The 27,619-nt window shown below is 44.6% G+C and overlaps 1 protein-coding gene across 1 annotated transcript; it reads left to right on the top strand.

Moving 5' to 3' along the window:
* Window positions 1–192: 192 nt before the first annotated feature.
* ZAN (zonadhesin) lies at window positions 193–27,619 on the top strand. The gene is made up of 9 exons (XM_087947236.1): window positions 193–272; window positions 15,178–15,230; window positions 17,239–17,378; window positions 18,015–18,078; window positions 18,922–19,175; window positions 22,368–22,452; window positions 23,611–23,757; window positions 25,311–25,475; window positions 27,612–27,619. The coding sequence occupies exons 1-9, from the start codon at window positions 193–195 to the stop codon at window positions 27,617–27,619; spliced, it is 996 nt and encodes a 331-aa protein (XP_087803362.1).

Genomic DNA, 27,619 nt, shown 5'->3' with positions numbered 1-27,619 from the left:
GGGATCTCTTGTCCCAGAGCCGCACCCCGGGAGATATCAGCCCGTAAAAGTCCCCGCGGTGGAGGGGAAAGTCCAAGGTTCGAGTCGGGTGAACACCCTCTCGCCCTCTGCCCGTGGAAGGATGAGTGGGTGGGGTCCGGAGCCCGGGGTATATTAATCGGAAAGCTTTTCGCTCCGGCCGCTTCCCCAAGGATGGGCTCCGAGAAGGCGGGCCTGGCGGCGGTGTTGCTGCTCCTGACCCTGGAGGTTCTCCTCGCCACCAAAACCACCAGGTGAGCATCCACGCTCGGGTCAACTCCAGGGATGGCCTGGATGAGCTTTGGCTTCCCTTTCTGGAGACAACTTCCACCGGTTGCAAGCAGGCGCCGCAAAGAACGTCCCCGTACAAGCCACGGCGGTGGTGGTGGAGGGGGCAAAGCGATCCAGGAGAGAACGAAACCCGAAAACTCAGGGAGGGATTTCCTAATAACGGACCCCGCGCAACTCTGCAATCCCTTCCTTCCTTCCTTCCTTCCTTCCTTCCTTCCTTCTCTTCCTTCCTTCCCTTCCCTTCCCTTCCCTTCCCTTCCTTCCTTCCTTCCTTCCCTTCCTCCCTTCCTTTCCTTCCTTCCTTCCTTCCTTCCTTCCTCCTGCTCCCTTCCTTTTTCTCCTTCCTTCCCCCTTCCTTCCTTCTTTCCTTCCTTCCTCCCATGCCCTCCCTTCTTTACTCTCCTTCCTTCCTTCCTTCTTCCCACTCCTCCCTTCTTTTCTCTCCTCCCTCCCTTCTTTACTCTCCTTCCTTCCTTCCTTCCTTCCTTCCTTCCTTCCTTCCTTCCTTCCTTCCTTCCTTCCTTCCTTCCTTCCTTTCCTTCCTTCCTCCCACTCCCTCCCTTCTTTTCTCTCCTCATTCCCTTCTTTACTTTCCTTCCTTCCTTCTTTCCTTCCTTCCTCCCACTCCTCCCTTCTTTCTCTCCTCCCTCCCTTCTTTTCTCCTCCTTCCTTCCTTCCTTCCTTCTTTCCTTCCTTCCTCCCACTCCCTCCCTTCTTTCTCTCCTTCCTTCCTTCCTTCTTTCCTTCCTTCCTCCCACTCCCTCCCTTCTTTTCTCTCCTCCCTCCCTTCTTTACTCTCCTTCCTTCCTTCCTTCCTTCTTTCCTTCCTTCCTCCCACTCCCTCCCTTCTTTTCTCTCCTCATTCCCTTCTTTACTTTCCTTCCTTCCTTCTTTCCTTCCTTCCTCCCACTCCCTCCCTTCTTTTCTCTCCTCCCTCCCTTCTTTACTCTCCTTCCTTCCTTCCTTCCTTCCTTCCTTCCTTCCTTCCTTCCTTCCTTCCTTCCTTCCATACCCTTCCTTCTTTCTCCTTCCTCCTCCTTTCCTTCCTTCCTTCCTTCCGTCCTTCCTTCCTTCCTTCCTTCCTTCCTTCCTTCCTTCCTTTCCTTCCTTCCTTCCTTCCGTCCTTCCTTCCTTCCTTCCTTCCTTCCTTCCTTCCTTCCTTCCTTCCTTCCTCCCACTCCCTCCCTTCTTTCCTCTCCTCCCTCCCTTCTTTACTCTCCTCCCTTCCTCCCTTCCTTCCCCTTCCCTGTTCTCCTTCCTTCCTTCCTTCCTTCCTTCCTTCCTTCCTTCCTTCCTTCCTTCCTTCCTTCCTTCCTTCCTTCCTTCCTTCCTTCCTTTTTGATTTGATCGATTTGTTTGATTCGTCCATCGCTTACAAGATAATAGGTATAAGAATGACATTTGAAATGAGAGAACAAGAGGATAAAACAATTTTATAAAATTGGGGATCTTTTCTATCAATGGTTAGATAACGAAGTACAGGGATGAAATAGGTCGGTTTCTAGAAAATAATCAATATATAAAGATGTACTTCTTTCTTATTCTAACTAAATAATAAATATATAAAGATGTACTTCTTTCTTATTATAACTAAATAATAAATTTATAAAGATGTACTTCTTTCTTATTATAACTAAATAATCAATATATAAAGATGTACTTCTTTCTTATTATAACTAAATAATAAATATATAAAGATGTACTTCTTTCTTATTATAACTAAATAATCAATATATAAAGATGTACTTCTTTCTTATTATAACTAAATAATCAATATATAAAGATGTACTTCTTTCTTATTATAACTAAATAATAAATATATAAAGATGTACTTCTTATTATAACTAAATAATAAATATATAAGGATGTACTTCTTTCTTATTATAACTATATAATAGCTATATTATACTGATCTATTACTATATTATAACTATATTATAACTATATAATAGGATAGATTTGGGAGGATAATATGAACTGTTAGACAATAAATTAAGTAAATGATGGTGATCTTGTAAAACATGAATGAATAAAAGTATAGTCAAACGATTGGTTAATCGTGATACTAAGGTATTTAGTTTTTGATTGACAATATGAGATTCTATGTCATGTCGTTGTAATTGAAGATCCATGATCTTCAATTGATCAATAATGATATTAAGGTATTTAGTTTTTGATTGACAATATGATATGTCATGTCATTGTAATTGAAGATCATGGATCTTCAATTGATCAATAATGATACTAAGGTATTTAGTTTTTGATTGACAATACGAGATTCTATGTCATGTCATTGTAACTGAAGATCATGGATCTTCAATTGATCAATAATGATACTAAGGTATTTAGTTTTTGATTGACAATACGAGATTCTATGTCATGTCATTGTAACTGAAGATCATTGATCTTCAATTGATCAATAATGATATTAAGGTATTTAGTTTTTGATTGACAATACGAGATTCTATGTCATGTCATTCTAACTGAAGATCAATGATCTTCAATTGATCAATAATGATATTAAGGTATTTAGTTTTTGATTGACAGTATGAGATTCTATGTCATGTCATTGTAACTGAAGATCATTGATCTTCAATTGATCAATAATGATATTAAGGTATTTAGTTTTTGATTGACAGTATGAGATTCTATGTCATGTCATTGTAACTGAAGATCAATGATCTTCAATTGATCAATAATGATATTAAAACCCAGTTTTTGATTGACAGTATGAGATTCTATGTCATGTCATTGTAATTGAAGATCCATGATCTTCAATTGATCAATAATGATATTAAGGTATTTAGTTTTTGATTGACAGTATGAGATTCTATGTCATGTCATTGTAATCAATGATCTTCAATTGATCAGTAATGATATTAAGGTATTTAGTTTTTGATTGACAGTATGAGATTCTATGTCATGTCATTGTAATTGAAGACTAGGAAATAGAAGCACAAAACCATTTGTAAACCAACCGGCACACGGTATGTGCACCTATGGAAGATGGCTTGATGTTTGTTTGTTTATGTTTGTTGATGTTTGTTTTTAAAAAGCAATAATTTTTTTTAAAAAAAAAGATAATAAGTATAAGAATAAACAGGAGTAAGAATACAGGAAAGGGGTAGGAATCCATGGGGACAATAGGAACAGGGACGGTAGGCACGATGGTGCCCTTATGCACACACCCCTTACACACCTCTTAGGAGTAGGGTATTCTCTCCCTTTTCTTTCTCTCCTTCCTCCCTTCTTTTCTCTCCTTCCTTCCTTCCTTCCTCCTGCGCTCTCCCTTTTTCCTCCTTGCTTCCTTCCTTCCCCTTCCCTATTCTCCTTCCTTTCCCGTTCCTTCCTCCCCTTCCCTCCCTTCTTTTCTCTCCTTCCTTCTTTCTTTCCTTCCTTCCTTCCTTCCTTCCTTCCTTCCTTCCTTCCTTCCTTCCTTCCTTCCTTCCTTCCTTCCTTCCTCTTGTTCTCTCCCTTTTCCTCCTTGCTTCCTTCCCCTTCCCTATTCTCCTTCCTTTCCCGTTCCTTCCTCCCATTCTCTCTCTTCTTTTCTCTCCTTCCTTCCTTCCTTCCTTCCTTCCTCCTGCTCTCTCCCTTTTTCCTCCTTGCTTCCTTCCCCTTCCCTATTCTCCTTTCTTTCCCATTCCTTCCTCCCCTTCCCTCCCTTCTTTTCTCTCCTTCCTTCTTTCTTTCCTTCCTTCCTTCCTTCCTTCCTTCTTCCTTCCCCTTTCCTTCCTTCCTTCCTTCTTCCTTCCCCTTTCCTTCCTTCCTTCTTTCCTTCCTTCCTCCCACTCCCTCCCTTTTCTCTCCTTCCTTCCTTCCTTCCTTCCTCCTTCCTTCCTTCCTTCCTTCCTTCTTCCTTCCCCTTTCCTTCCTTCCTTCCTTCCTTCCTTCCTTCCTTCCTTCCTTCCTTCCTTCCTCCCATTCCCTCCCTTCTTTCTCTCCTCCCTCCTTTACTCTCCTTCCTTCCTTCCTTCCTTCCTCCCACTCCCTCCCTTCTTTCTTCTCCTTCCTTCCCTCCTTCGCCCTTCTTTCCTTCCTTCCTTCCTTTTTTCATTTGATTTCATTGATTTGATGTCTCCACCGCTTACCAGATACTAGGTTTAAGTATAAACACGAGTAAAAATACAGGAAACCGGTACGAATCAATGGGGACCATAGGACAGGTAGGCACGATGGTGCGCTTATGCACACACCCCTTACACACCTCTTAGGAATGGGTTACTCTGAGAGTAAAGGAAGTGAGGAGGGGGGGTTTGAGCAGGTGACAACAGAGGCAGGTAAGCGAGTTCCAGGCATTGACCACGCGGTTGCTCCAACCGTACTTCCTGCAAACCGAGTTTGGAGCGGTTTAGATTGCGTTTCTATCCGTTGCGTTGTCTCTTGGTGTTGTTGTGGTTACAGCTGAACTACTCATCCACGAGTAAAGGCGTTGTAACGGATGGTTTCGGGGTGCTATGTTTCAGTCCAATCTTAGTCGGGGTAGTTCGAGGTCGTCTAAGCCTAGAATCTCAAAAGTCGGGCGCCGTAGGGGATTCGCTTGCGAGCCGAGGAGTGTAGTAGCCTCCTTGTAAAAATACGTCTGGACTTGCTCCGTGGTGTTTAGGTTCTGATATACAGGGCGGATTCCGGACAGTGGAGCTGAAGTCAAGGATTGGTCTAGCAAAGGCAATTTCGTGTGACAGACTGAGCTAGCCGATGGCAGATAGATAGATCTCTGAAGGAATCTGTGATTCTGCGAGCAACTCAATCCGCCTGCTTTGCCTGATTTTGGGGTTCAAAATGGCTTTTTTTTAATAAAAAAAAAATTCAATATTGACGTACACGGCGTGTTGCGAGTTAATTTTGGGAGTTTGCTTGCAAGCCAATTTTATGTGACAGACTGAGCTAGCCGATGGCAGATAGATAGATCTCTGAATGATTCTGTGATCAACTCAATCCGCCTGCTTGGCCTGATTTGGGGTTCAAAATGGCTTTTTTTTTAATAATAAAAAAATTCAATATTGACGTACACGGTGTGTTGCGAGTTAATTTTGGGAGTTCGCTTGCTAGCCAACTTTATGAGTTTGCTTGCAAGCCAATTTCGTGCGACAGACTCAGGTAGCCGATGGCAGATAGATAGATCACTGAAGGAATCTGTGATTATGTGAGCAACTCAATCCGCCTGCTTTGCCTGATTTTGGGGTTCAAAATGGCTTTTTTTTAATAAAAAAAAATTCAATATTGACATACGTGGTGTGTTGCGAGTTAATTTTGGGAGTTTGCTTGCAAGCCAATTTTATGTGACAGACTGAGCTAGCCGATGGCAGATAGATAGATCTCTGAATGATTCTGTGAGCAACTCAATCTGCCTTCTTTGCCTGATTTGGGGTTCAAAATGGCTTTTTTTTAAATAATAAAAAAATTCAATATTGACGTACACGGCGTGTTGCGAGTTAATTTTGGGAGTTCGCTTGCTAGCCAACTTTATGAGTTTGTTTGCAAGCCAATTTCGTGCGACAGACTCAGGTAGCCGATGGCAGATAGATAGATCTCTGAAGGAATCTGTGAGCAACTCAATCCGCCTGCTTTGCCTGATTTGGGGTTAAAAATGGCTTTTTATATATATATATATATATATAAAAATTCAATCTTTACATACATGGTGTGAGTTAATTTTGTGAGTTTACTTGCCAGCAAATTTAGTGAGTTTGTTTGCAAGCCAATTTTATGTGACAGACTGAGGTAGCCGATGGCAGAGAGACAGATCACTGAATGATTCTGTGAGCAACTCCATCTGCCTGCCTGCTTTGCCTCATTTTGGCTAAAAATGGCTCTTTTTTTAAAATATAAAATTCAATATTTACATACATGGTGTGTTGTGAGTTAATTTTGAGAGTTTGCTTGCAAGCCAATTTTGTGTGACAGACTGAGCTAGCCGATGGCAGATAGATAGATCACTGAATGAATCTGTGAGCAACTCAATCTGCCTGCCTGCTTGGCCTCATTTTTTTAAATAAAAAATTCAATATTTACACACATGGTGTGTTGTGAGTTCATTTTGTGAGTGTGCTTGCTAGCCAACTTTATGAGTTTGCTTGCAAGCCAATTTTGTGCGACAGACTCAGGTAGCCGATGGCAGATAGATAGATCACTGAATGAATCTGTGAGCAACTCCATCTGCCTGCCTGCTTGGCCTGATTTTGGGTCAAAGTTCCTCTTTTTTTCATAAAAAAAAATTCAATATTTATATACATGGTGTGTTGTGAGTTAATTTTGGGAGTTTGCTTGCAAGCCAATTTTGTGCGACAGACTCAGGTAGCCGATGGCAGATAGATAGATCACTGAATGAATCTGTGAGCAACTTCATCTGCCTGCCTGCTTGGCCGGATTTTGGGTCAAAGTTGCTCTTTTTTTAAATATAAAATTCAATATTTACAGACATGGTGTGAGTTAATTTTGTGAGTTTACTTGCCAGCAAATTTAGTGAGTTTGTTTGCAAGCCAATGTTACGTGACAGACTCAGGTAGCCGATGGCAGATGGATAGATCTCTGAAGGAATCTGTGATTCTGCGAGCAACTCCATCTGCCTGCCTGCTTGGCCTCATTTTGGGTCAAAGTTGCTTATCTTTTTTTTTTAAATCAAAAATTCAATCTTTATATCCATATTTATAATATTGACATACAAGCCACGCCCAGCCAGTCACAGGACCACCAAGCCACGCCCACCCATTAGGCCACGCCCCACAGAACCGGTTCGTGGTCCCTGGGATCTAAAATGATGAGTTCGGTCGTCCCGGAGGTCCGAAAGGTTGGCGACCCCCTGATCTCGGAAGGGAACTTGTAGGTCATCTAGTCCAACCCCCCGCCCAAGGGGGAGACCCTACATCATTTCGGACAGATGGGAGTCCAATCGCTTCTTCAAAGCCTCCAGGGATGAAGTTCCCACAACTTCTGAGGGGGAAACTTCTGTTCCATGGACTATAGAAGAGCAGAGTCGGAAGGGAACTTGTAGGTCATCTAGTCCAACCCCTCGCCCAAGGGGGAGAACCTACATCATTTCGGACAGATGGGAGTCCAAGCTCTCCTTCAAAGCCTCCAGGGATGAAGCTCCCACAGCTTCTGAGGGGGCAACTTCTGTTCCATGGACTATAGAAGAGCAGAGTCGGAAGGGAACTTGTAGGTCATCTAGTCCAACCCCCCGCCCAAGGGGGACAACCTACATTATTTCGGACAGATGGGAGTCCAATCTCTTCTTCAAAGCCTCCAGGGATGAAGCTCCCACAACTTCTGAGGGGGCAACTTCTGTTCTATTGACTATAGAAGAGCAGAGTCGGAAGGGAACCTGTAGGTCATCTAGTCCAACCCCCCGCCCGAGGGGGAGACACTACATTATTTCGGACAGATGGGAGTCCAATCTCTTCTTGAAAAAGCCTCCAGGGATGAAGCTCCCACAGCTTCTGAGGGGGCAACTTCTGTTCCATGGACTATAGAAGAGCAGAGTCGGAAGGGACCTTGTAGGTCATCTAGTCCAACCCCCCGCCCAAGGGGGAGAACCTACATTATTTCGGACAGATGGGAGTGCAATCTCTTCTTCAAAGCCTCCAGGGATGAAGCTCCCACAGCTTCTGAGGGGGCAACTTCTGTTCCATGGACTATAGAAGACCAGAGTCGGAAGGGAACTTGTAGGTCATCTAGTCCAACCCCCCGCCCAAGGGGAGACACTACATTATTTCGGACAGATGGGAGTCCAATCTCTTCTTGAAAAAGCCTCCAGGGATGAAGCTCCCACAGCTTCTGAGGGGGCAACTTCTGTTCCATGGACTATAGAAGAGCAGAGTCGGAAGGGAACCTGTAGGTCATCTAGTCCAACCCCCGCCCGAGGGGGAGACACTACATTATTTCGGACAGATGGGAGTCCAATCTCTTCTTGAAAAAGCCTCCAGGGATGAAGCTCCCACAGCTTCTGAGGGGGCAACTTCTGTTCCATGGACTATAGAAGAGCAGAGTCGGAAGGGACCTTGTAGGTCATCTAGTCCAACCCCCCGCCCAAGGGGGAGACCCTACATTATTTCGGACAGATGGGAGTCCAATCTCTTCTTCAAAGCCTCCAGGGAGGAAGCTCCCACAGCTTCTGAGGGCAACTTCTGTTCTATTGACTATAGAAGAGCAGAGTCGGAAGGGAACTTGTAGGTCATCTAGTCCAACCCCCCGCCCAAGGGGGAGACACTACATTATTTCGGACAGATGGGAGTGCAATCTCTTCTTCAAAGCCTCCAGGGATGAAGCTCCCACAGCTTCTGAGGGCAACTTCTGTTCCATGGACTATAGAAGACCAGAGTCGGAAGGGAACTTGTAGGTCATCTAGTCCAACCCCCCCCGCCCAAGGGGGAGACCCTACATTATTTCGGACAGATGGGAGTCCAATCTCTTCTTCAAAGCCTCCAGGGATGAAGCTCCCACAGCTTCTGAGGGCAACTTCTGTTCTATTGAATATAGAAGACCAGAGTCGGAAGGGAACTTGTAGGTCATCTAGTCCAACCCCCCACCCAAGGGGGAGAACCTACATTATTTCGGACAGATGGGAGTCCAATCTCTTCTTCAAAGCCTCCAGGGATGAAGCTCCCACAGCTTCTGAGGGGGCAACTTCTGTTCCATGGACTATAGAAGACCAGAGTCGGAAGGGAACTTGTAGGTCATCTAGTCCAACCCCCCGCCCAAGGGGGAGAACCTACATCATTTCGGACAGATGGGAGTCCAATCTCTTCTTCAAAGCCTCCAGGGATGAAGCTCCCACAACTTCTGAGGGGGCAACTTCTGTTCCATGGACTATAGAAGACCAGAGTCGGAAGGGAACTTGTAGGTCATCTAGTCCAACCCCCAATGCCCAAACGGGAGACCCTTACACCCTTTCTGACCAATGGCAGCCCGGTCTCTTCTTGAAAGTCACAAGGGATGATGCTCCCGGTGGACTTCATAGGACAGTGGGGAGGGGGGGGGTGTCTTAAAAAGCTTGTGGACTTCAACTCCCAGAATCCCTCCTCCTCCAGTCCAGGTTAGCTCAGGGATTCTGGGAGTTGAAGTCCACAAGTCTTAAACTTGCCAAGTTTGAAGGCCCTTGAGATAGAGGATAAGATAGATTAGATAGATACTGTAAATGATTGATAGAGATAGATGATAGATAGATAGATAGATAGATAGATAGATAGATAGATAGATAGATAGATAGATAAACTATAGAAAGATAGATGATAGATAGATTAGATAGATAGATACTGTAAATGATTGATAGAGATAGATGATCGATAGATAGATAGATAGATAGATAGATAGATAGATAGATAGATAGATAGATAGATGATAGATAGATAGAGATAGATAGAGATAGATAGATAGATAGATAGATGCAGATAGATAGATAGATAGATAGATAGATAGATAGATAGATAGATAGATAGATAGATAGATAAACTATAGAAAGATAGATGATAGATAGATTAGATAGATAGATACTGTAAATGATTGATAGAGATAGATGATCGATAGATAGATAGATAGATAGATAGATAGATAGATAGATGATCGATAGATAGATAGATAGATAGATAGATAGATGATAGATAGATTAGATAGATAGATACTGTAAATGATTGATAGAGATAGATAGATAGATAGATAGATAGATAGATAGATGATAGATAGATAGAGATAGATAGATAGAGATAGATAGATAGATAGATAGATAGATAGATAGATAGATAGATAGATAGATAGATAGATAGATAAACTATAGAAAGATAGATGATAAGATAGATTAGATAGATAGATACTGTAATGATTGATAGAGATACATGATAGATGATAGATAGATAGATAGATAGATAGATAGATAGATGATAGATAGATAAACTATAGAAAGATAGATGACAGATAGATTAGATAGATACTGTAATGATTGATAGAGATACATGATAGATGATTGATAGAAAGATATAGATAGATAGATAAATAGATAGATAGATAGATGATAGATGATAGATAGATAGATAGATAGATAGATAGATAGATAGATAATTATAGAATGATAGATGTTAGATAGAGGATGGATAGATAGATAGATAGATAGATAGATAGATAGATAGATAGATAGAGAGAGAGAGAGATAGAGAGAGATAGAGGCATAGATAGATAGATTGATTGATAGATAGATTGATAGGGGGTGCAACCGGGGGGTGGGGGTCGGGGTGTTAGGATATGTGCAGAGTAACCCTTCTATAAAAAGGATATGCCCAGTTATGAGAACAGTTATGAAGAAATAAATATACAGTCACAGAGTTGACCAAGTTGTCTCAATGTTTGCTTGAAGAAATAGCACAGTCCATGTCATACACGTTTTTAACAGTCCAGAAATATCCCGTTATCAAGTCTTCTTACCGGTTTTCAAGTCTTTTACAGCAGACAAATATCAAACCATCATACAACAGATAACCTTCGCTATCAACAGAATATCAAAATAAACAGGGTTAGTTAGTCAGTGTCGGTCCGTAGTCAGTCAGTATCGGTATCGAGAGAGATCATCAGTGAAAAAGAGAAAAGTCAGTATCGGTATCCAGAGAGATCATCAGTGAAAAAGAGAAAAAGAGAAAGAGAATTAAACCATGATCTATAGCTCCCTCTTGTGGCCACTTGTCTTCTTAACCGGTTTCAAGTCTTTTACAGCAGACAAATATCAAACCATAATACAACAGATAAACTTTGATATCAACAGAATATCCAAATAAACAGAGTTAGTTAGTCAGTGTCGGTCCGTAGTCAGTCAGTATCGGTATCGAGAGAGATCATCAGTGAAAAAGAGAAAAGTCAGTATCGGTATCGAGAGAGATCATCAGTGAAAAAGAGAAAAGTCAGTATCGGTATCGAGAGAGATCATCCGTGAAAAAGAGAAAAGTCAGTATCGGTATCGAGAGAGATCATCCGTGAAAAAGAGAAAAGTCAGTATCGGTATCGAGAGAGATCATCCGTGAAAAAGAGAAAAGTCAGTATCGGTATCGAGAGAGATCATCCGTGAAAAAGAGAAAAGTCAGTATCGGTATCAAGAGAGATCATCCGTGAAAAAGAGAAAAGTCAGTATCGGTATCAAGAGAGATCGGCAGTGAAAAAGAGAAAAGTCAGTATCGGTATCGAGAGAGATCATCAGTGAAAAAGAGAAAAGTCAGAATCGGTATCGAGAGAGATCATCAGTGAAAAAGAGAAAAGTCAGTATCGGTATCCAGAGAGATCATCAGTGAAAAAGAGAAAAGTCAGTATCGGTATCGAGAGAGATCAGTGAAAAAGAGAAAAGTCAGTATCGGTATCGAGAGAGATCATCAGTGAAAAAGAGAAAAGTCAGTATCGGTATCCAGAGAGATCATCAGTGAAAAAGAGAAAAGTCAGTATCGGTATCGAGAGAGATCATCAGTGAAAAAGAGAAAAGTCAGAATCGGTATCGAGAGAGATCAGTGAAAAAGAGAAAAGTCAGTATCGGTATCGAGAGATATCATCAGTGAAAAAGAGAAAAGTCAGAATCGGTATCGAGAGAGATCATCAGTGAAAAAGAGAAAAGTCAGAATCGGTATCGAGAGAGATCAGTGAAAAAGAGAAAAGTCAGTATCGGTATCCAGAGAGATCATCAGTGAAAAAGAGAAAAGTCAGTATCGGTATCGAGAGAGATCAGTGAAAAAGAGAAAAGTCAGTATCGGTATCGAGAGAGATCATCAGTGAAAAAGAGAAAAGTCAGTATCGGTATCAAGAGAGATCATCCGTGAAAAAGAGAAAAGTCAGTATCGGTATCAAGAGAGATCGGCAGTGAAAAGAGAAAAGTCAGTATCGGTATCGAGAGAGATCATCAGTGAAAAGAGAAAAGTCAGTATCGGTATCGAGAGAGATCAGTGAAAAAGAGAAAAGTCAGTATCGGTATCGAGAGAGATCAGTGAAAAAGAGAAAAGTCAGTATCGGTATCCAGAGAGATCATCAGTGAAAAAGAGAAAAGTCAGTATCGGTATCGAGAGAGATCAGTGAAAAGAGAAAAGTCAGTATCGGTATCGAGAGAGATCATCAGTGAAAAAGAGAAAAGTCAGTATCGGTATCAAGAGAGATCATCCGTGAAAAAGAGAAAAGTCAGTATCGGTATCAAGAGAGATCGGCAGTGAAAAAGAGAAAAGTCAGTATCGGTATCGAGAGAGATCATCAGTGAAAAAGAGAAAAGTCAGAATCGGTATCGAGAGAGATCATCAGTGAAAAAGAGAAAAGTCAGTATCGGTATCCAGAGAGATCATCAGTGAAAAAGAGAAAAGTCAGTATCGGTATCGAGAGAGATCAGTGAAAAAGAGAAAAGTCAGTATCGGTATCGAGAGAGATCATCAGTGAAAAAGAGAAAAGTCAGTATCGGTATCCAGAGAGATCATCAGTGAAAAAGAGAAAAGTCAGTATCGGTATCGAGAGAGATCATCAGTGAAAAAGAGAAAAGTCAGAATCGGTATCGAGAGAGATCATCAGTGAAAAAGAGAAAAGTCAGTATCGGTATCGAGAGATATCATCAGTGAAAAAGAGAAAAGTCAGAATCGGTATCGAGAGAGATCATCAGTGAAAAAGAGAAAAGTCAGAATCGGTATCCAGAGAGATCATCAGTGAAAAAGAGAAAAGTCAGTATCGGTATCAAGAGAGATCATCAGTGATAAAGAGAAAAGTCAGTATCGGTATCCAGAGAGATCATCAGTGAAAAGAGAAAAGTCAGTATCGGTATCCAGAGAGATCATCAGTGAAAAAGAGAAAAGTCAGTATCGGTATCGAGAGATATCATCAGTGAAAAAGAGAAAAGTCAGAATCGGTATCGAGAGAGATCATCAGTGAAAAGAGAAAAGTCAGAATCGGTATCCAGAGAGATCATCAGTGAAAAAGAGAAAAGTCAGTATCGGTATCGAGAGAGATCATCAGTGAAAAAGAGAAAAGTCAGAATCGGTATCGAGAGAGATCATCAGTGAAAAAGAGAAAAGTCAGTATCGGTATCCAGAGATATCATCAGTGAAAAAGAGAAAAGTCAGAATCGGTATCGAGAGAGATCATCAGTGAAAAAGAGAAAAGTCAGAATCGGTATCCAGAGAGATCATCAGTGAAAAGAGAAAAGTCAGTATCGGTATCAAGAGAGATCATCAGTGATAAAGAGAAAAGTCAGTATCGGTATCCAGAGAGATCATCAGTGAAAAAGAGAAAAGTCAGTATCGGTATCCAGAGAGATCATCAGTGAAAAAGAGAAAAGTCAGTATCGGTATCAAGAGAGATCATCAGTGAAAAAGAGAAAAGTCAGTATCGGTATCCAGAGAGATCATCAGTGAAAAAGAGAAAAGTCAGTATCGGTATCGAGAGAGATCGTCAGTGAAAAAGAGAAAAGTCAGTATCGGTATCGAGAGAGATCATCCGTGAAAAAGAGAAAAGTCATTATCGGTATCCAGAGAGATCATCAGTGAAAAAGAGAAAAAGAGAAAGAGAATTAAACCATGATCTATAGCTCCCTCTTGTGGCAACTTGTCTTCTTCACCGGTTTCAAGTCTTTTACAGCAGACAAATATCAAACCATAATACAACAGATAAACTTTGATATCAACAGAATATCCAAATAAACAGAGTTAGTTAGTCAGTGTCGGTCCGTAGTCAGTCAGTATCGGTATCGAGAGAGATCATCAGTGAAAAAGAGAAAAGTCAGAATCGGTATCGAGAGAGATCATCAGTGAAAAAGAGAAAAGTCAGTATCGGTATCCAGAGAGATCATCAGTGAAAAAGAGAAAAGTCAGTATCGGTATCCAGAGAGATCATCAGTGAAAAAGAGAAAAGTCAGTATCGGTATCAAGAGAGATCATCCGTGAAAAAGAGAAAAGTCAGTATCGGTATCCAGAGAGATCATCAGTGAAAAAGAGAAAAGTCAGTATCGGTATCGAGAGAGATCAGTGAAAAAGAGAAAAGTCAGTATCGGTATCGAGAGAGATCATCCGTGAAAAAGAGAAAAGTCAGTATCGGTATCCAGAGAGATCATCAGTGAAAAAGAGAAAAGGAGAAAGAGAATTAAACCATGATCTATAGCTCCCTCTTGTGGCAACTTGTCTTCTTCACCGGTTTCAAGTCTTTTACAGCAGACAAATATCAAACCATAATACAACAGATAAACTTTGATATCAACAGAATATCCAAATAAACAGAGTTAGTTAGTCAGTGTCGGTCCGTAGTCAGTCAGTATCGGTATCGAGAGATCATCAGTGAAAAAGAGAAAAGAATTAAACCATGATCTATAGCTCCCTTTTATGGCCACTTGTAGCATAATTAACCAACCAGAACTACACCATAATACATTACAATATGTTTCCTTAAAGCTACAAACACACACACACACACACACACACACAGATTATATATATATATATATATATATGTGTGTGTGTGTGTGTGTGTGTGTGTGTGTGTGTGTGTGTGGTATATATATATATATATATATATATATATATATATATATATATATATATATATATATATATATATATTGTAGTTTATATATTGTCCACCCAACGACATTATTTACAGATACGTAACAGGTGAGTAGTAGGGACACCCAAAGTTTTTCTTCGGGCGAACCCCGGGAGCCCTTTCTCCGTCGGCGGCGGACGTTCGCGTGGGGCGCAGAGTGAGGGAGCTCCTCGGGGAGGGAGGGGCATCTCTGGGCGTCGGCTGGGCGTCGGCCCTCCGGCTGGTCGTAAAGGGGTGGGGCAAGGAGTGGGTGTGTGGGGAGGGGCAGGGTGCTCTCCGTTGTGTCTGTGAGGAAGTCCACCCTCCCTGGCTGCCCCTCCTTTTCGCCTGCCGTTTCAGGATACGCTCAGTCCCAGATGTGGAGACCCCCGAGAAGATCCTGAGCGCAGCCTGTGAGTAGCATTTCCCTTCCCATAAAGTAGAATATCTCTAGCTCAGGGGTGTATTTCCCTCCCTCCTTCCTTCCTTCCTTCCTTCCTTCCTTCTCTCTCCTTTCTTTCCATCCCTTTCTCTCCTTCCTTCCTTTTCCTTCCTTCCTTCTTTTTCTTTCCTTCCTTCCTTCCTTTCCCTTCTTCTCTCCCTTTCTTTCCATCCCTTCCTTCCTTTTCTCGCCTTCCTTCCTTTTCCTTCCTTCCTTCTGTCCCTTTTCCCCATCCCTTCCTTTTCCTTCCTTCCTTCCCTCTCCCTTCTTTTTCTTTCCTTCCTTCCTTCCTTCCTTTTCTTTCTTCTCTCCTTTTCTTTCCATCCCTTCCTTCCTTTTCACTCCTTCCTTCCCTCTCCCTTTCTTTCCATCCCTTCCTTTTTCTCCTTCCTTCCTCTCTCCCTTTCTTTCCATCTCTTCCTTCCTTTTCTCTCCTTCCTTTTCCTTCCTTCCTTCTTTCCTTCCTTCCTTCCGTCTCTCTCCTTTCTTCCTTTTCCTTCCTTTTCCTTCCTTCCTTCTTTCCTTCCTTCCTTCCTTCTCTTTCTCCATTTTCCTTCCTTCCTTTTCCTTCCTTCCTTCTCTCTTTCCACCCCTTCCTTCCTTTTTCCTTCCTTCCTTCTTTCCTTCCTTCCTTCCTTCCCTCTCCATTTCTTTCCATCCCTTCCTTCCTTTTCTCTCCTTCCTCCCTTCTCTCTCCCTTTCTTTCCATCCCTTTCTTTCCTTCCTTCCTTCCTTTTCTTTCCATCCCTTCCTTTTCTTTCCTTTTCCTTCCTTTTCTTTCCATCCCTTCCTTTCTCTCCTTCCTTCCCTCTCCCTTTCTTTCCATCCCTTCCTTTTTTCTCCTTCCTTCCTCTCTCCCTTTCTTTCCATCTCTTCCTTCCTTTTCTCTCCTTCCTTTTCCTTCCTTCCTTCTTTCCTTCTTTCCTTCCTTCTCTCTCCTTTCTTCCTTTTCCTTCCTTTTCCTTCCTTCCTTCTTTCCTTCCTTCCTTCCTTCCTTCTCTTTCTCCATTTTCCTTCCTTCCTTCCTTTTCCTTCCTTCCTTCTCTCTCTTTCCAACCCTTCCTTCCTTTTTCTTCCTTCCTTCTTTCCTTCCTTCCTTCCTTCCCTCTCCATTTCTTTCCATCCCTTCCTTCCTTTTCTCTCCTTCCTCCCTTCTCTCCCCCTTTCTTTCCAGCCCTTTTCTTTCCTTCCTTCCTTCCTTTTCTTTCCATCCCTTCCTTTTCTTTCCTTTTCCTTCCTTTTCTTTCCATCCCTTCCTTTTCTCTCCTTCCTTCCCTTTCCCTTTCTTTCCATCCCTTCCTTTTTTCTCCTTCCTTCCTCTCTCCTTTTCTTTCCATCTCTTCCTTCCTTTTCTCTCCTTCCTTTTCCTTCCTTCCTTCTTTCCTTCCTTCTCTCTCCTTTCTTCCTTTTCCTTCCTTCCTTCCTTCTTTCCTTCCTTCCTTCCTTCCCTCTCCCTTTCTTCCCATCCCTTCCTTCTTTTCTTCCTTTTCCTTCCTTGCTTTTCCTTCCTTCCTTCTTTCCTTCCTTCTCTCTCCCTTTCTTCCCATCCCTTCCTTCTTTTTCTTCATTTTCCTTCCTTCCTTCTCTCTTTCCATCCCTTCCTTCCTTTTCTCTCCTTTCTTCCTTTTCCTTCCTTTTCCTTCCTTCCTTCTTTCTTTCCTTCCTTCCTTCTCCCTCCCTTTCTTCCCATCCCTCCCTTCTTTTCTTCCTTTTCCTTCCTTCCTTCTCTCTTTCCATCCCTTCCTTCCTTTTCTCTCCTTTCTTCCTTCTCCTTCCTTCCTTCCTTCCTTCCTTCCTTCCTTCCTTCCTTCCTTCCTTCCTTCCTTCCTTCCTTTCCTTCCTTCCTTCCTCCCAAAGCAGGGAGGGGCCATGCGGTGCCAAGCCAGGCGCTGGCAAACCCAGCGTCTCTTTGCACCTCGGGAGGGCGGGGGCCGCGCATGGTTGGCTGGACGGGCGTCTGACCCTTTGCTTCCCCTTAGACTCCTGCGACTTCGACAATGACGACCGTCCCTTCTGCGACTGGACCCAGCCCACCGAGAGCCACGGCAGCCTGTGGATCGCAGCGCTGGGCAGAAACCCGGCGGGAGCCCCGGACCGCCCGAAGGAGACATCGCGCGGAGTAAGAATTTCGCGGTGGCTCCGGTCTTTTCCGGGGAAGCTCCGTTGAGCCCTTCTCAGCCCTGACCCCCCCCTCGAGAGGACCCCGAGACAGACAGGCGGCCCTCGGGGGTGGCAGCCGCCATGCCAGGATGTCTCCCTGCTCCCCCCTTGGCCTGGGGCCCTTCCCTCTCCCGGCCGAGCTTCCCCGCCACCGGGAGCAACCAGATAGGGAGGACACCCCTCCCTCCTGGGCGAGAGCTCCCAAGTCAGCAAGCCAAGACCCACCCTTCGGGGTGCAGCTGGCGTAGCATGGCCCCCTGTCCGCCTGGCCCCTCTGCTCCCCGGGCCCCGAAAACAGCGGTCGGCAACCGGCGGGCCACGGCCCACCGGCGGTGCGTGAGAAAATTTTGGTGGGCCGCTGAGAAATCTCACCCCCCCCAAAAGCAATTAATCCCAGGTTGCGCGGAAACACAAGGCTGCACCGCCCGCATGGCTCGCGGGAACCCTCCCCGCCCACTCCCTCCTTTAACCCGGCAAACCTTGCCCGCTAAATTTCTATTTTTCATTTTTCCGACCATCCTCCGTTCCTGCTGCGCCGGGAGATTTAGAATGAGCTCGGAAGCAGGAAAACGGTTGGATTTCTTTTGCTTTCTAGCTCGTCTTTAGATCTTCGGGCTCTGCTTTTGAGCCGAGCCGAACCTCCCTTAGGACTGAAGGCGGTATTATTCCGTGCAGACTCACGGCAAGCAAATTTTATGTGACAGACTCGGGTAGCCGATGGCAGATAGATAGATCACTGAATGATTCTTTCTAGGTAGTCTTTAGATCTTCGGCTCTGCTTTTAAGCAGAGCCGAACCTCCCTTAGGATGGAAGCTTCTATTATTCCGTGCAGACTCACGGCAAGCAAATTGTATGTGACAGACTCGGGTAGCCGATGGCGGATAGATAGATCACGGAATGATTCTTTCTAGGTAGTCTTTAGATCTTCAGCTGTGCTTTTAAGCAGAGCTGAACCTCCCTTAGGATGGAAGCTTCTATTATTCCGTGCAGACTCACGGCAAGCAAATTGTATGTGACAGACTCGGGTAGCCGATGGCGGATAGATAGATCTCTGAATGGTTCTGTGAGCAACTCCATCTGCCTGCCTGCTTTTGGGGGAAAGTTACTCTTTTTTAAATAAATATATATATCAATATTTACACCCATGGTGTGTTGTGAGATAATGTTGTGAGTTGGCTTGCAAGCACATTTTATGTGACCGACTCAGGTAGCCGATGGCAGATAGATAGATCTCTGAATGGTTCTGTGAGCGACTCCATCTGCCTGCCTGCTTTGCCTCGTTTTTTTAAATAAAAAATTCAATATTTCTATCCATATTTATAATATTGACATACAAGCCATGCCCAGCCCGTCACATGACCACCGAGCCACACCCAAAAAATTGGGCCACGCCCAAAAGAACCGGTTAGTGGGATTTAAAACGATGAGTCGGGCGGTCCCGGAGGTCCGAAAGGTTGGGGACCCCCCTGCCCTAAAAGGCCCGTGGCTCCTCTCTTTCCAGGAGACAATTACATCCATCCAGCTCCAGGCGGGTTCGCACAACTAGAAAGCCCCGAGGTGTACCTGGCCGGGGCGGAGATCTGCGTGCGATTCCTCTATTACCTGTACAGCGTCAGCCGCGAGAGCCAGCTGAGGGTCGAGATCCGGGACGCTTCGGGCAACGTCACCTCCTTGTGGAGCCGGGAAGGAGCACAGAGCACCTCCTGGCTGAGCGGGGCCATCACCGTTCCTGCCCGGACTCCGCGACCCTTCAAGGCAAGTGGCGGTGGGGGGGAGGGGCGGGGCAAGGAGTCCTCAACCTATGACCGTAACCGAGCTGTCGACTCGTAAAGCGTTCCTGTGCCTGTTTTCGAGGTGCCACAAACAAGGGGTGTGTGTGTGTTTGTGGGAAATTCGATTTTCGGCGGCGGAAGATCCGGTAGCCTAGGCTACAACCTTTTGTAAGATAGGTGTTGGAATGTACTTCTGGTTTGTACATTCCAACACTTATCTTACAAAAGACTGTAGCCTAGGCGACCGGATCTTCTGCTCCCGAAAATCCTCCGTTGGAGAATGTGATTGTTGACAACAATCTTTCAGTAAGATAGGTGTTGGAACGTACTTCTGGTTTTAAAACCAGAAAGTACATTCCAACACTTATCTTACCAAAGACAGTAGCCTAGGCTACCGGATCTTCTACCCCCGAAAATCCTCCGTTGGAGAATGTGATTGTTGACAACAATCTTTCAGTAAGATAGGTGTTGAACGCACTTCTGGTTTTAAAACCAGAAGTACATTCCAACACTTATCTTACCAAAGGCTGTAGCCTAGGCTACCGGATCTTCTACCCCCGAAAATCCTCCGTTGGAGAATGTGATTGTTGACAACAATCTTTTGTAAGATAGGTGTTGGAACGTACTTCTGGTTTTAAAACCAGAAGTACATTCCAACACTTATCTTACCAAAGACTGTAGCCTAGGCGACCGGATCTTCTACCCCCCGAAAATCCTTCGTTGGAGAATGTGATTGTTGACAACAATCTTTTGTAAGATAGGTGTTGGAACGTACTTCTGGTTTTAAAACCAGAAAGTACATTCCAACACTTATCTTACCAAAGACTGTAGCCTAGGCTACCGGATCTTCTGCCGCCCGAAAATCCTCCGTTGGAGGATCTGATTTATGACACACCCAGCAGGGAGGGTGGGGAGGGAAACAGGGTCACCCAGCCCGTGAAGGGGCTCAGTTGGAGTATCCGATTTATGACACGTGCATGACGTATGCCAGAGTTGGGTTCGTTGAGGTCCACGCTGACCTGTTGCTCCTAATAAATCTTTCAAAGCTTGGCCCGAGCCTCACGGTTTAATTCGGGCGATCGCCGGAACCCTGGCAATTGCAGTCATGAATCGTGACGGTCGTCAAGCATTTTATTTTATTCGGCATCTGATTCTTTTCTTTTGACATCGCGTTCTTCGATTGGATTGGATTTGACGTTTCAACGTTTGATTTGATTCGATATTTCGCTTCCTTTTACTTCATACTGGTGTGTTATCTCGTTTCATCGAGCCATTCTCCCGGCGGGGTACCATTAAAAACGGTGAAAATCAAACACGAAACTAGCCTTTAAAAACAAGGCGACGTAAATCGCGGCGAGTACGCAGGAGGGGAAGCGACCCTCCGAGCCCAAATATATAGCACAACAACGGCAGAGCGGATCCTACTTGCGCCAAGGGTTGGACTAGATGACCTGCAACGCTGTTGGCGGACCTATGGCACCCGTGCCGCGGGCGGCGCGCACGGCCATGGGTGCCGACACGCGAGCTGCAGGCAAACTTACCTCACTGCACACGCGTGTGCCTCACAGTTGATTTCCGGCCGGTTTGAGGCCTTTTTCGGCCCCCAGGCTTCTGCGGGCTTTGCAGGCTGAAACGAGGCCCGTTTCGTCACTTCCTGTTTTTCCGGAAATACCGGAAGTGGCGAAACGGGCCTAGTTTTCAGCCTGCAAAGCCCGCAGAAGCCTGCAGAAGCCTTTCGGAGGCTGAAAAAGGCCTCAAACCAGCCAAAAATCCGCTGTGAGGTGCCGTGCAGGTAAGGGGGCGGTAGGTGGGGAATTGCGCGTGAATGTATAGGGGGTGGGGGGCACGTGCATCGCCTTCTGGGTGCCGGCACACGAGCCCAAGCGTTCAACGCACGCCCCATTTTTGGCACAGGAGCTCCAAAAGGTTAGCCTCCACCGACCGACAACGTCCTTCCAACTCTTCGATCTGGTAAGTAAGTCAGATTTTGGAAGGGACTTTGGAAGGTCTTCTAATCCAGGGGTCCCCAACCACCGGTCCGCGGACCGGTACCAGTCCGCGGAACAAGTCCTACCGGGCCACTGGTTGCTGGGCGCCGCCATCTTTTGATGAAAAAGTGCTTCCGTGAGCTTTTCCGGTAGAAAGCTCACCGGAAGCACTTTTTCATCAAAAAGATGGCGGCGCCAGCGCCCGTGAGCTTTTCCGGGTAGAAAGCTCACCGGAAGCACTTTTTCATCAAAAAAGATGGCGGCGCCAGCGCTTCCGGTGAGCTTTTCCGGAAGAAAGCTCACCGGAAGCACTTTTTCATCAAAAAGATGGTGGCGCCAGCGCTTCCGGTGAGCTTTTCCGGTAGAAAGCTCACCGGAAGCACGCTTTCATCAAAAAGATGGCGGCGCCAGCGGTTCCGGTGAGCTTTTCCGGGTAGAAAGCTCACCGGACGCACTTTTTCATCAAAAAAAGATGGCGGCGCCCAGCTGATGCCGGTACCGGGCCGCGGCATAAAAAAGGTTGGGGATCACTGTTCTAGTCCAGCCGATCTTGGCTAGATCTCACAGTTGGTGTGACGACCCAGGGTGGGATACAAAATAAACACAGTCACACACACACACACAAAAAACAGGGGGCGCCCCTTTTATTCTTATACTTTGCTTCCAAGCTCCAAATATCCTTGACTGGAGACAAAAAAAAACTCCCCCACAAACAGTTACAAGAAGGAGGAAATGCCGTTTAAAGTAAAAATGATAAAGAGTAAAATAAGCAACACAAAGCAGGCAAGATAAGGGCGGGAGGACGTCCACAGGTAACACAACACACGCCGGGAAGGAGGCCAAACTCAGAGAGGAGCCATAAATTAGAGATATTTCCACGCTTTGTTTCCAGCGCTCGCCCGTACGCACGTCCGTCCTCTTATTCCGTTGTCACAGCTGCAGCCCGTGAAAGGGGATCGAGGCCCTTTTCTCCCCGTAGACCGCGCCCTTCACGTTTCTCCTTTCTCCTCTCCTCCCCTGCGCGCCCTAGGATGGAAGAAGGGATGGGTCTGGGTCCTCCTCCGCCCTTCCCCAGACTCCTCCGCAACCTCCGGAGAGCCAACGATCGTGGTTTAACCCTCGGGGGGTGAGTGTAACTGCCCTATTTGGTGAGCGGGAACTAAATCCTGATCTGTCTGTCTGTCCAGGTTGTTTTCAGAGGCAAGGAGGTCAGCACAGGAGACATTGCGGTGGCTCTGGACTCCATCTTCCTTCAGATGGGGCCTTGTTCACGTAAGCCATCTTCCACCACGCCCCCTTTGTCGCTTCCTGTTTCCCCGAAAATTGGCGTCCTTTTAAGACGGGCCCGACTTCAAACTCCCAGCATCCTTCTGGCGCTAAGGCATCCCTTTTGGGATATGCGCGGCGGTGGCTTTCAAACCGGTTCGCACCCCCTTCGGCCGAACCGGTTGTTCAATGGCGGGCTGGGCCCCCTCCTCTCCCCAGCCCACCCCTTCAAGCACCCCGTTTTGGCTCCCCAAACAGGGAGGCCCACTAGCTCCAAAATGGGACCCCCCACACCCCACGGCCATCCAGCCGGTCCTTAGGGCAGAGAATTGGTTGTGAAATTATTTGAATCCCACCTCTGGAGATATATATATATATATATATATATATATATATATATATATATATATATATATATATATATATATATATATATATATATATATGGGTCGGGGTCGCCAACCTTTTGGACCTCAAGGGACCCCCAAACTCATCGCTTTGAATCCCGCAGAGCGGAGACCCTGAGGAAATCACACACCCTCCCGCCCCGCCCCCAAAAAGTCTGCGGGAAAATCCCCCCACCCCGTTTTTTTTTCCTACCGATCGAGCGTTCTTTATTTGGGGTCGCAGGATACCATCTCCAGCTCCGTTCTCAGGGAGAGAGAGAGAGAGAGAGAAAGAAAGAGAGAGAGAGAAAGAGAGAGAGAGAGAAAGAGAGAGAAAGAGAAAGAGAGAGAAAAAAGAGAGAGAAAGAGAGAGACACAGAGAGAGAGATAAAGAGAGAGAGAGAGAGACAGACAGACAGAGAGAGAGAGGAGAGGAGAGACTTTTGGCTGCTTGCAAGGAAAGCAGCAGACGCTGCAGAAGTCTTTTTTTTTGTCTCCCCCCCCAAACTCCACCAGAAATGAGTCTTTGCGAAACTTGTCCCACCAGTTGGCGACCACTAATATATATATATATATACCACTTGCGGCCTGCTTACTCTCTTGCAATCCCTTCCTCTGCCATCTTTTCACTCTAAAGCGGTAGAATTCTGGCCAGGGGGATTCTGGGAGGTGAACTCCACCCCTCTTAAAGGTTGAGGAACACCGCCCTGGAGAAGGAGGGTTTTGCTGTACAAGGGGTCTCATTCTTTTCTCCCCCGCCCCCATCCCGCTCCTACAGCTTGTAAGACCAAATGCGACTTCGATACCCCCGATGACCTCTGCGGATGGAGCAACCCGGCAGAGGGAGATGTCATGTGGAGTCAGTGGGTTGGCCCCACAGACATGCCTGGCGTGGGACCGTCGGATGACTTCTCCAGGCCTGGATGTGAGTAGGATGTGCCGGGCAAGACCGTACTACCGGTTGGAGCGGGGTTAGTGCTAAGGTGCTTTCCACTAAACCGCAAGCGGCGGTTTCTTTGGGGTGGAATTCTGCGGTGGGATTGTTGCTGTGGTTCGCCGGCAGCAGGGCGCCGACGGCCGAGGTCTCGGAGAGACGAGGGGCCCCGCGTGTGATGGAGGGACGGGGCCAGAACTATCGGAGAGTGGGGTGCTGCCTCCGGAGCTTGTGGTGGCCGGCAGCAATGAGGATGACGCCCCCAAGGAGCCCGTGCCCAGGCGGGCTGCTCGAAGGAAAGAACAGCTGCAAGGAGCATGGACGACTCGGGAGTGAGGCTGCAAAGTAATGGCCCCTCCGTTAAGGGATAAATGCCAGCCTGAGAGACCGGAGTTCTTTGCAGGAAGCAAAGACGTTCTATGCCCTTCAAGCCTTGTGGAAGACTCGGGAGTTTTATCCCATAAGGGATAAAAGTCAGCCTGAGAGACCGGGGTTTTTGCAGGAAGCAAGGAAGTCCCTGCCCTTCAAGCCTTGTGGAAGACTTGGGAGTTTTATCCCGTAAGGGATAAAAGCCAGCCTGAGAGACCGGAGTTCTTTGCAGGAAGCAAAGAAAATTCTTGCCCTTCAAGCCTTGTGGAAGACTCGGAGTTTTATCCCATAAGGGATAAAGTCAGCCTGAGAGACCGGAGTTCTTTGCAGGAAGCAAAGACGTTCTATGCCCTTCAAGCCTTGTGGAAGACTCGGGAGTTTGATCCCATAAGGTTGCTTCCTGCAAAGAACTCCGGTCTCTCAGGCTGGCTTTTATCCCTCACGGGATAAAACTCCCGAGTCTTCCACAAGGCTTGAAGGGCATAGAACGTCTTTGCTTCCTGCAAAGAACTCCGGTCTCTCAGGCTGGCTTTTATCCCTTATGGAATAAAACTCCCGAGTCTTCCACAAGGCTTGAAGGGCATAGAACTTCGTTGCTTCCTGCAAAGAACTCCGGTCTCTCAGGCTGGCTTTTATCCCTTACGGGAATAAAACTCGTAAGTCTTCCGCAAGGGTTGAAGGGCAAGAACTTGTCTTTGCTTCCTGCAAAGAACTCCGGTCTCTCAGGCTGGCTTTTATCCCTTACGGGAATAAAACTCCCGAGTCTTCCGCGAGGCTTGAAGGGCAAAAACTTCGTTGCTCCCTGCAAAGAACTCCGGTCTCTCAGGCTGACTTTTATCCCTTAAGGAAAGGGCCATGCCTTTGCAGCCTTACTCCCGGGTCGCCTGTGGCTGCCGCAGCTGCTCTTTCCTTCCAGCAGCTCTAACGGGCACAGGCTCCTCGGGGGGCGTCCTCCTCATTGCTGCCGGCCTCCACAAGCTCCGACGGCAGCGCCCCGCACTCCGATAGTTCTGGGCCCCGTCCCTCCATCACGCGCGGGGCTCCCCTCGTCTCTCCGAGAACCTCGGCCGTCCACACCTGTTGCCGGAGAACCACAACGCACACACACACACACACACACACACAAGCTCTTTTGTCCCGAAGCCCAATTCAGATCTTTTCGACTCTCGTTGTAGTTGGCTCCTTCATGTTGCTGGACTCTTTCGATGGGGCAACTCCGGGGAGCGGCTTTCTGAAGAGCCCCACCTTCAGTTCGGGGGGGTGCCTTAGCCTCTTGTTCTTCTACACTCTCCACGGCGTCTCCAACGACACGGCGCTGAAGATCTACGCGGCTCCCCCAGGCAAGTTCCGGGGCCTTCGGAACGGGGGCGGAGGGGAGGAAGCGCTCTTTTTATTTTTTTTAATTTGTATTTATTTGTTTATTTTTGTCGATTGCTTACAAGGCAATTGCTTACAGGATAAACATGGTTATGAACACATGGATGCATATAAGAAAAATAAAAAGAAACAATAGGACGGGGACGGTATAAGTATAAACATGGTTATGAATACATGGATACATATAAGAAAAATAAAAAGAAACAATAGGACAGGGACGGTATAAGTATAAACATAGTTCTGAATACATGGATGCATATAAGAAAAATAAAAAGAAATAATAGGACAGGGACGGTATAAGTATAAACATAGTTATGAATACATGGATATATATAAGAAAAATAAAAGAAATAATAGGACAGGGACGTTATAAGTATAAACATAGTAATGAATACATGGATATATATAAGAAAAATAAAAGAAATAATAGGACAGGGACGTTATAAGTATAAACATAGTTATGAATACATGGATACATATAAGAAAAATAAAAAGAAATAATAGGACAGGGACGTTATAAGTATAAACATAGTTATGAATACATGGATATATATAAGAAAAATAAAAGAAATAATAGGACAGGGACGTTATAAGTATAAACATAGTTATGAATACATGGATATATATAAGAAAAATAAAAGAAATAATAGGACAGGGACGTTATAAGTATAAACATGGTTATGAACACATGAAATACATCTAAGAAATATATATAAGATACATAGAGGATACATATAACAAAAATAAATAAAAGAAACAATAGGACAGGGACGGTATAAGTATAAACATAGTTCTGAATACATGAAATGCATTTTAAAAATATATATAAGATACATATAGGATACATATAAGAAAAATAAATAAAAGAAACAATAGGACAGGGACGGTATAAGTATAAACATAGTTCTGAATACATGAAATGCATTTTAAAAATATATATAAGATACATAGAGGATACATATAAGAAAAATAAAAATAAAAGAAACAATAGGACAGGGACGGTATAAGTATAAACATGGTTATGAATACATGAAATACATTGAAGAAATATATATAAGATACATAGAGGATACATATAAAAAATAAAAATAAAAGAAACAATAGGACAGGGACGGTATCAGTATAAACATGGTTATGAATACATGAAATACATTGAAGAAATATATATAAGATACATAGAGGATACATATAAAAAATAAAAATAAAAAGAAACAATAGGACAGGGACGGTATCAGTATAAACATAGTTATGAATACATGAAATACATTGAAGAAATATATATAAGATACATAGAGGATACATATAAGAAAAATAAATAAAAGAAACAATAGGACAAGGACGGTATAAGTATAAACATGGATATGAATACATGAAATACATCTATGAAATATATATAAGGTACATAGAGGATACATATAAAAATAAAAATAAAAAGAAACAATAGGACAGGGACGGTATAAGTATAAACATAGTTCTGAATACATGGAATACATTGAAGAAATATATATAAGGTACATAGAGGATACATATAAGAAAAATAAATAAAAGAAACAATAGGACAGGGACGGTATAAGTATAAACATGGTTATGAATACATGAAATGGATACATATAAGAACAATAAAATATAAAAGAAACAATAGGACAGGTAGGCACATTGGTGCACTTATGCACGCCCCCTACAAACTCTTACGAAAGGGGTGAGGTCCATAGTAGACAGTCTAAGGTTAAAGTTTTTGGGGTTTGGGGAGGAAACCACCGAGTCAGGTAGAGGATTCCAGACATTGACCGCTCTGTTGTTGCCGGAGTCATATTTCCTGCCGTCAAATTTGGTGCAGTTTGGGTTTGAGTTTGACTTTGTATCTATTGCGTGCTCTTGTGTTGTTATGATTGAAGCTGAAGTATTCATTGACAGGTAAGTCATTGCAATGTATGATTTTATGTACTATACTTAGATCGGACCGAAGACGGCATAATTCAAGGTTTTCTAGGTCTAGAATTTCAAGTCTGGTGGTGTAAGGTCTTCTACAACGAGTAGAGGAGTGGAGATCTCTTCTCGTGAAATATTTCTGGACTTTTCTCCACTGTGTTAATATCAAGATACGTAA

Source organism: Notechis scutatus, chromosome Z, assembly GCF_049901735.1.
Source record: "Notechis scutatus isolate UNSWTSFEM ecotype Mainland chromosome Z, rNotScu1.2, whole genome shotgun sequence".
Classification (NCBI taxonomy): Eukaryota; Metazoa; Chordata; class Lepidosauria; order Squamata; family Elapidae; genus Notechis; species Notechis scutatus.
The sequence above is the reverse complement of the archived record's forward strand: the minus strand, read 5'-3'. Positions and strand labels throughout refer to the sequence as shown.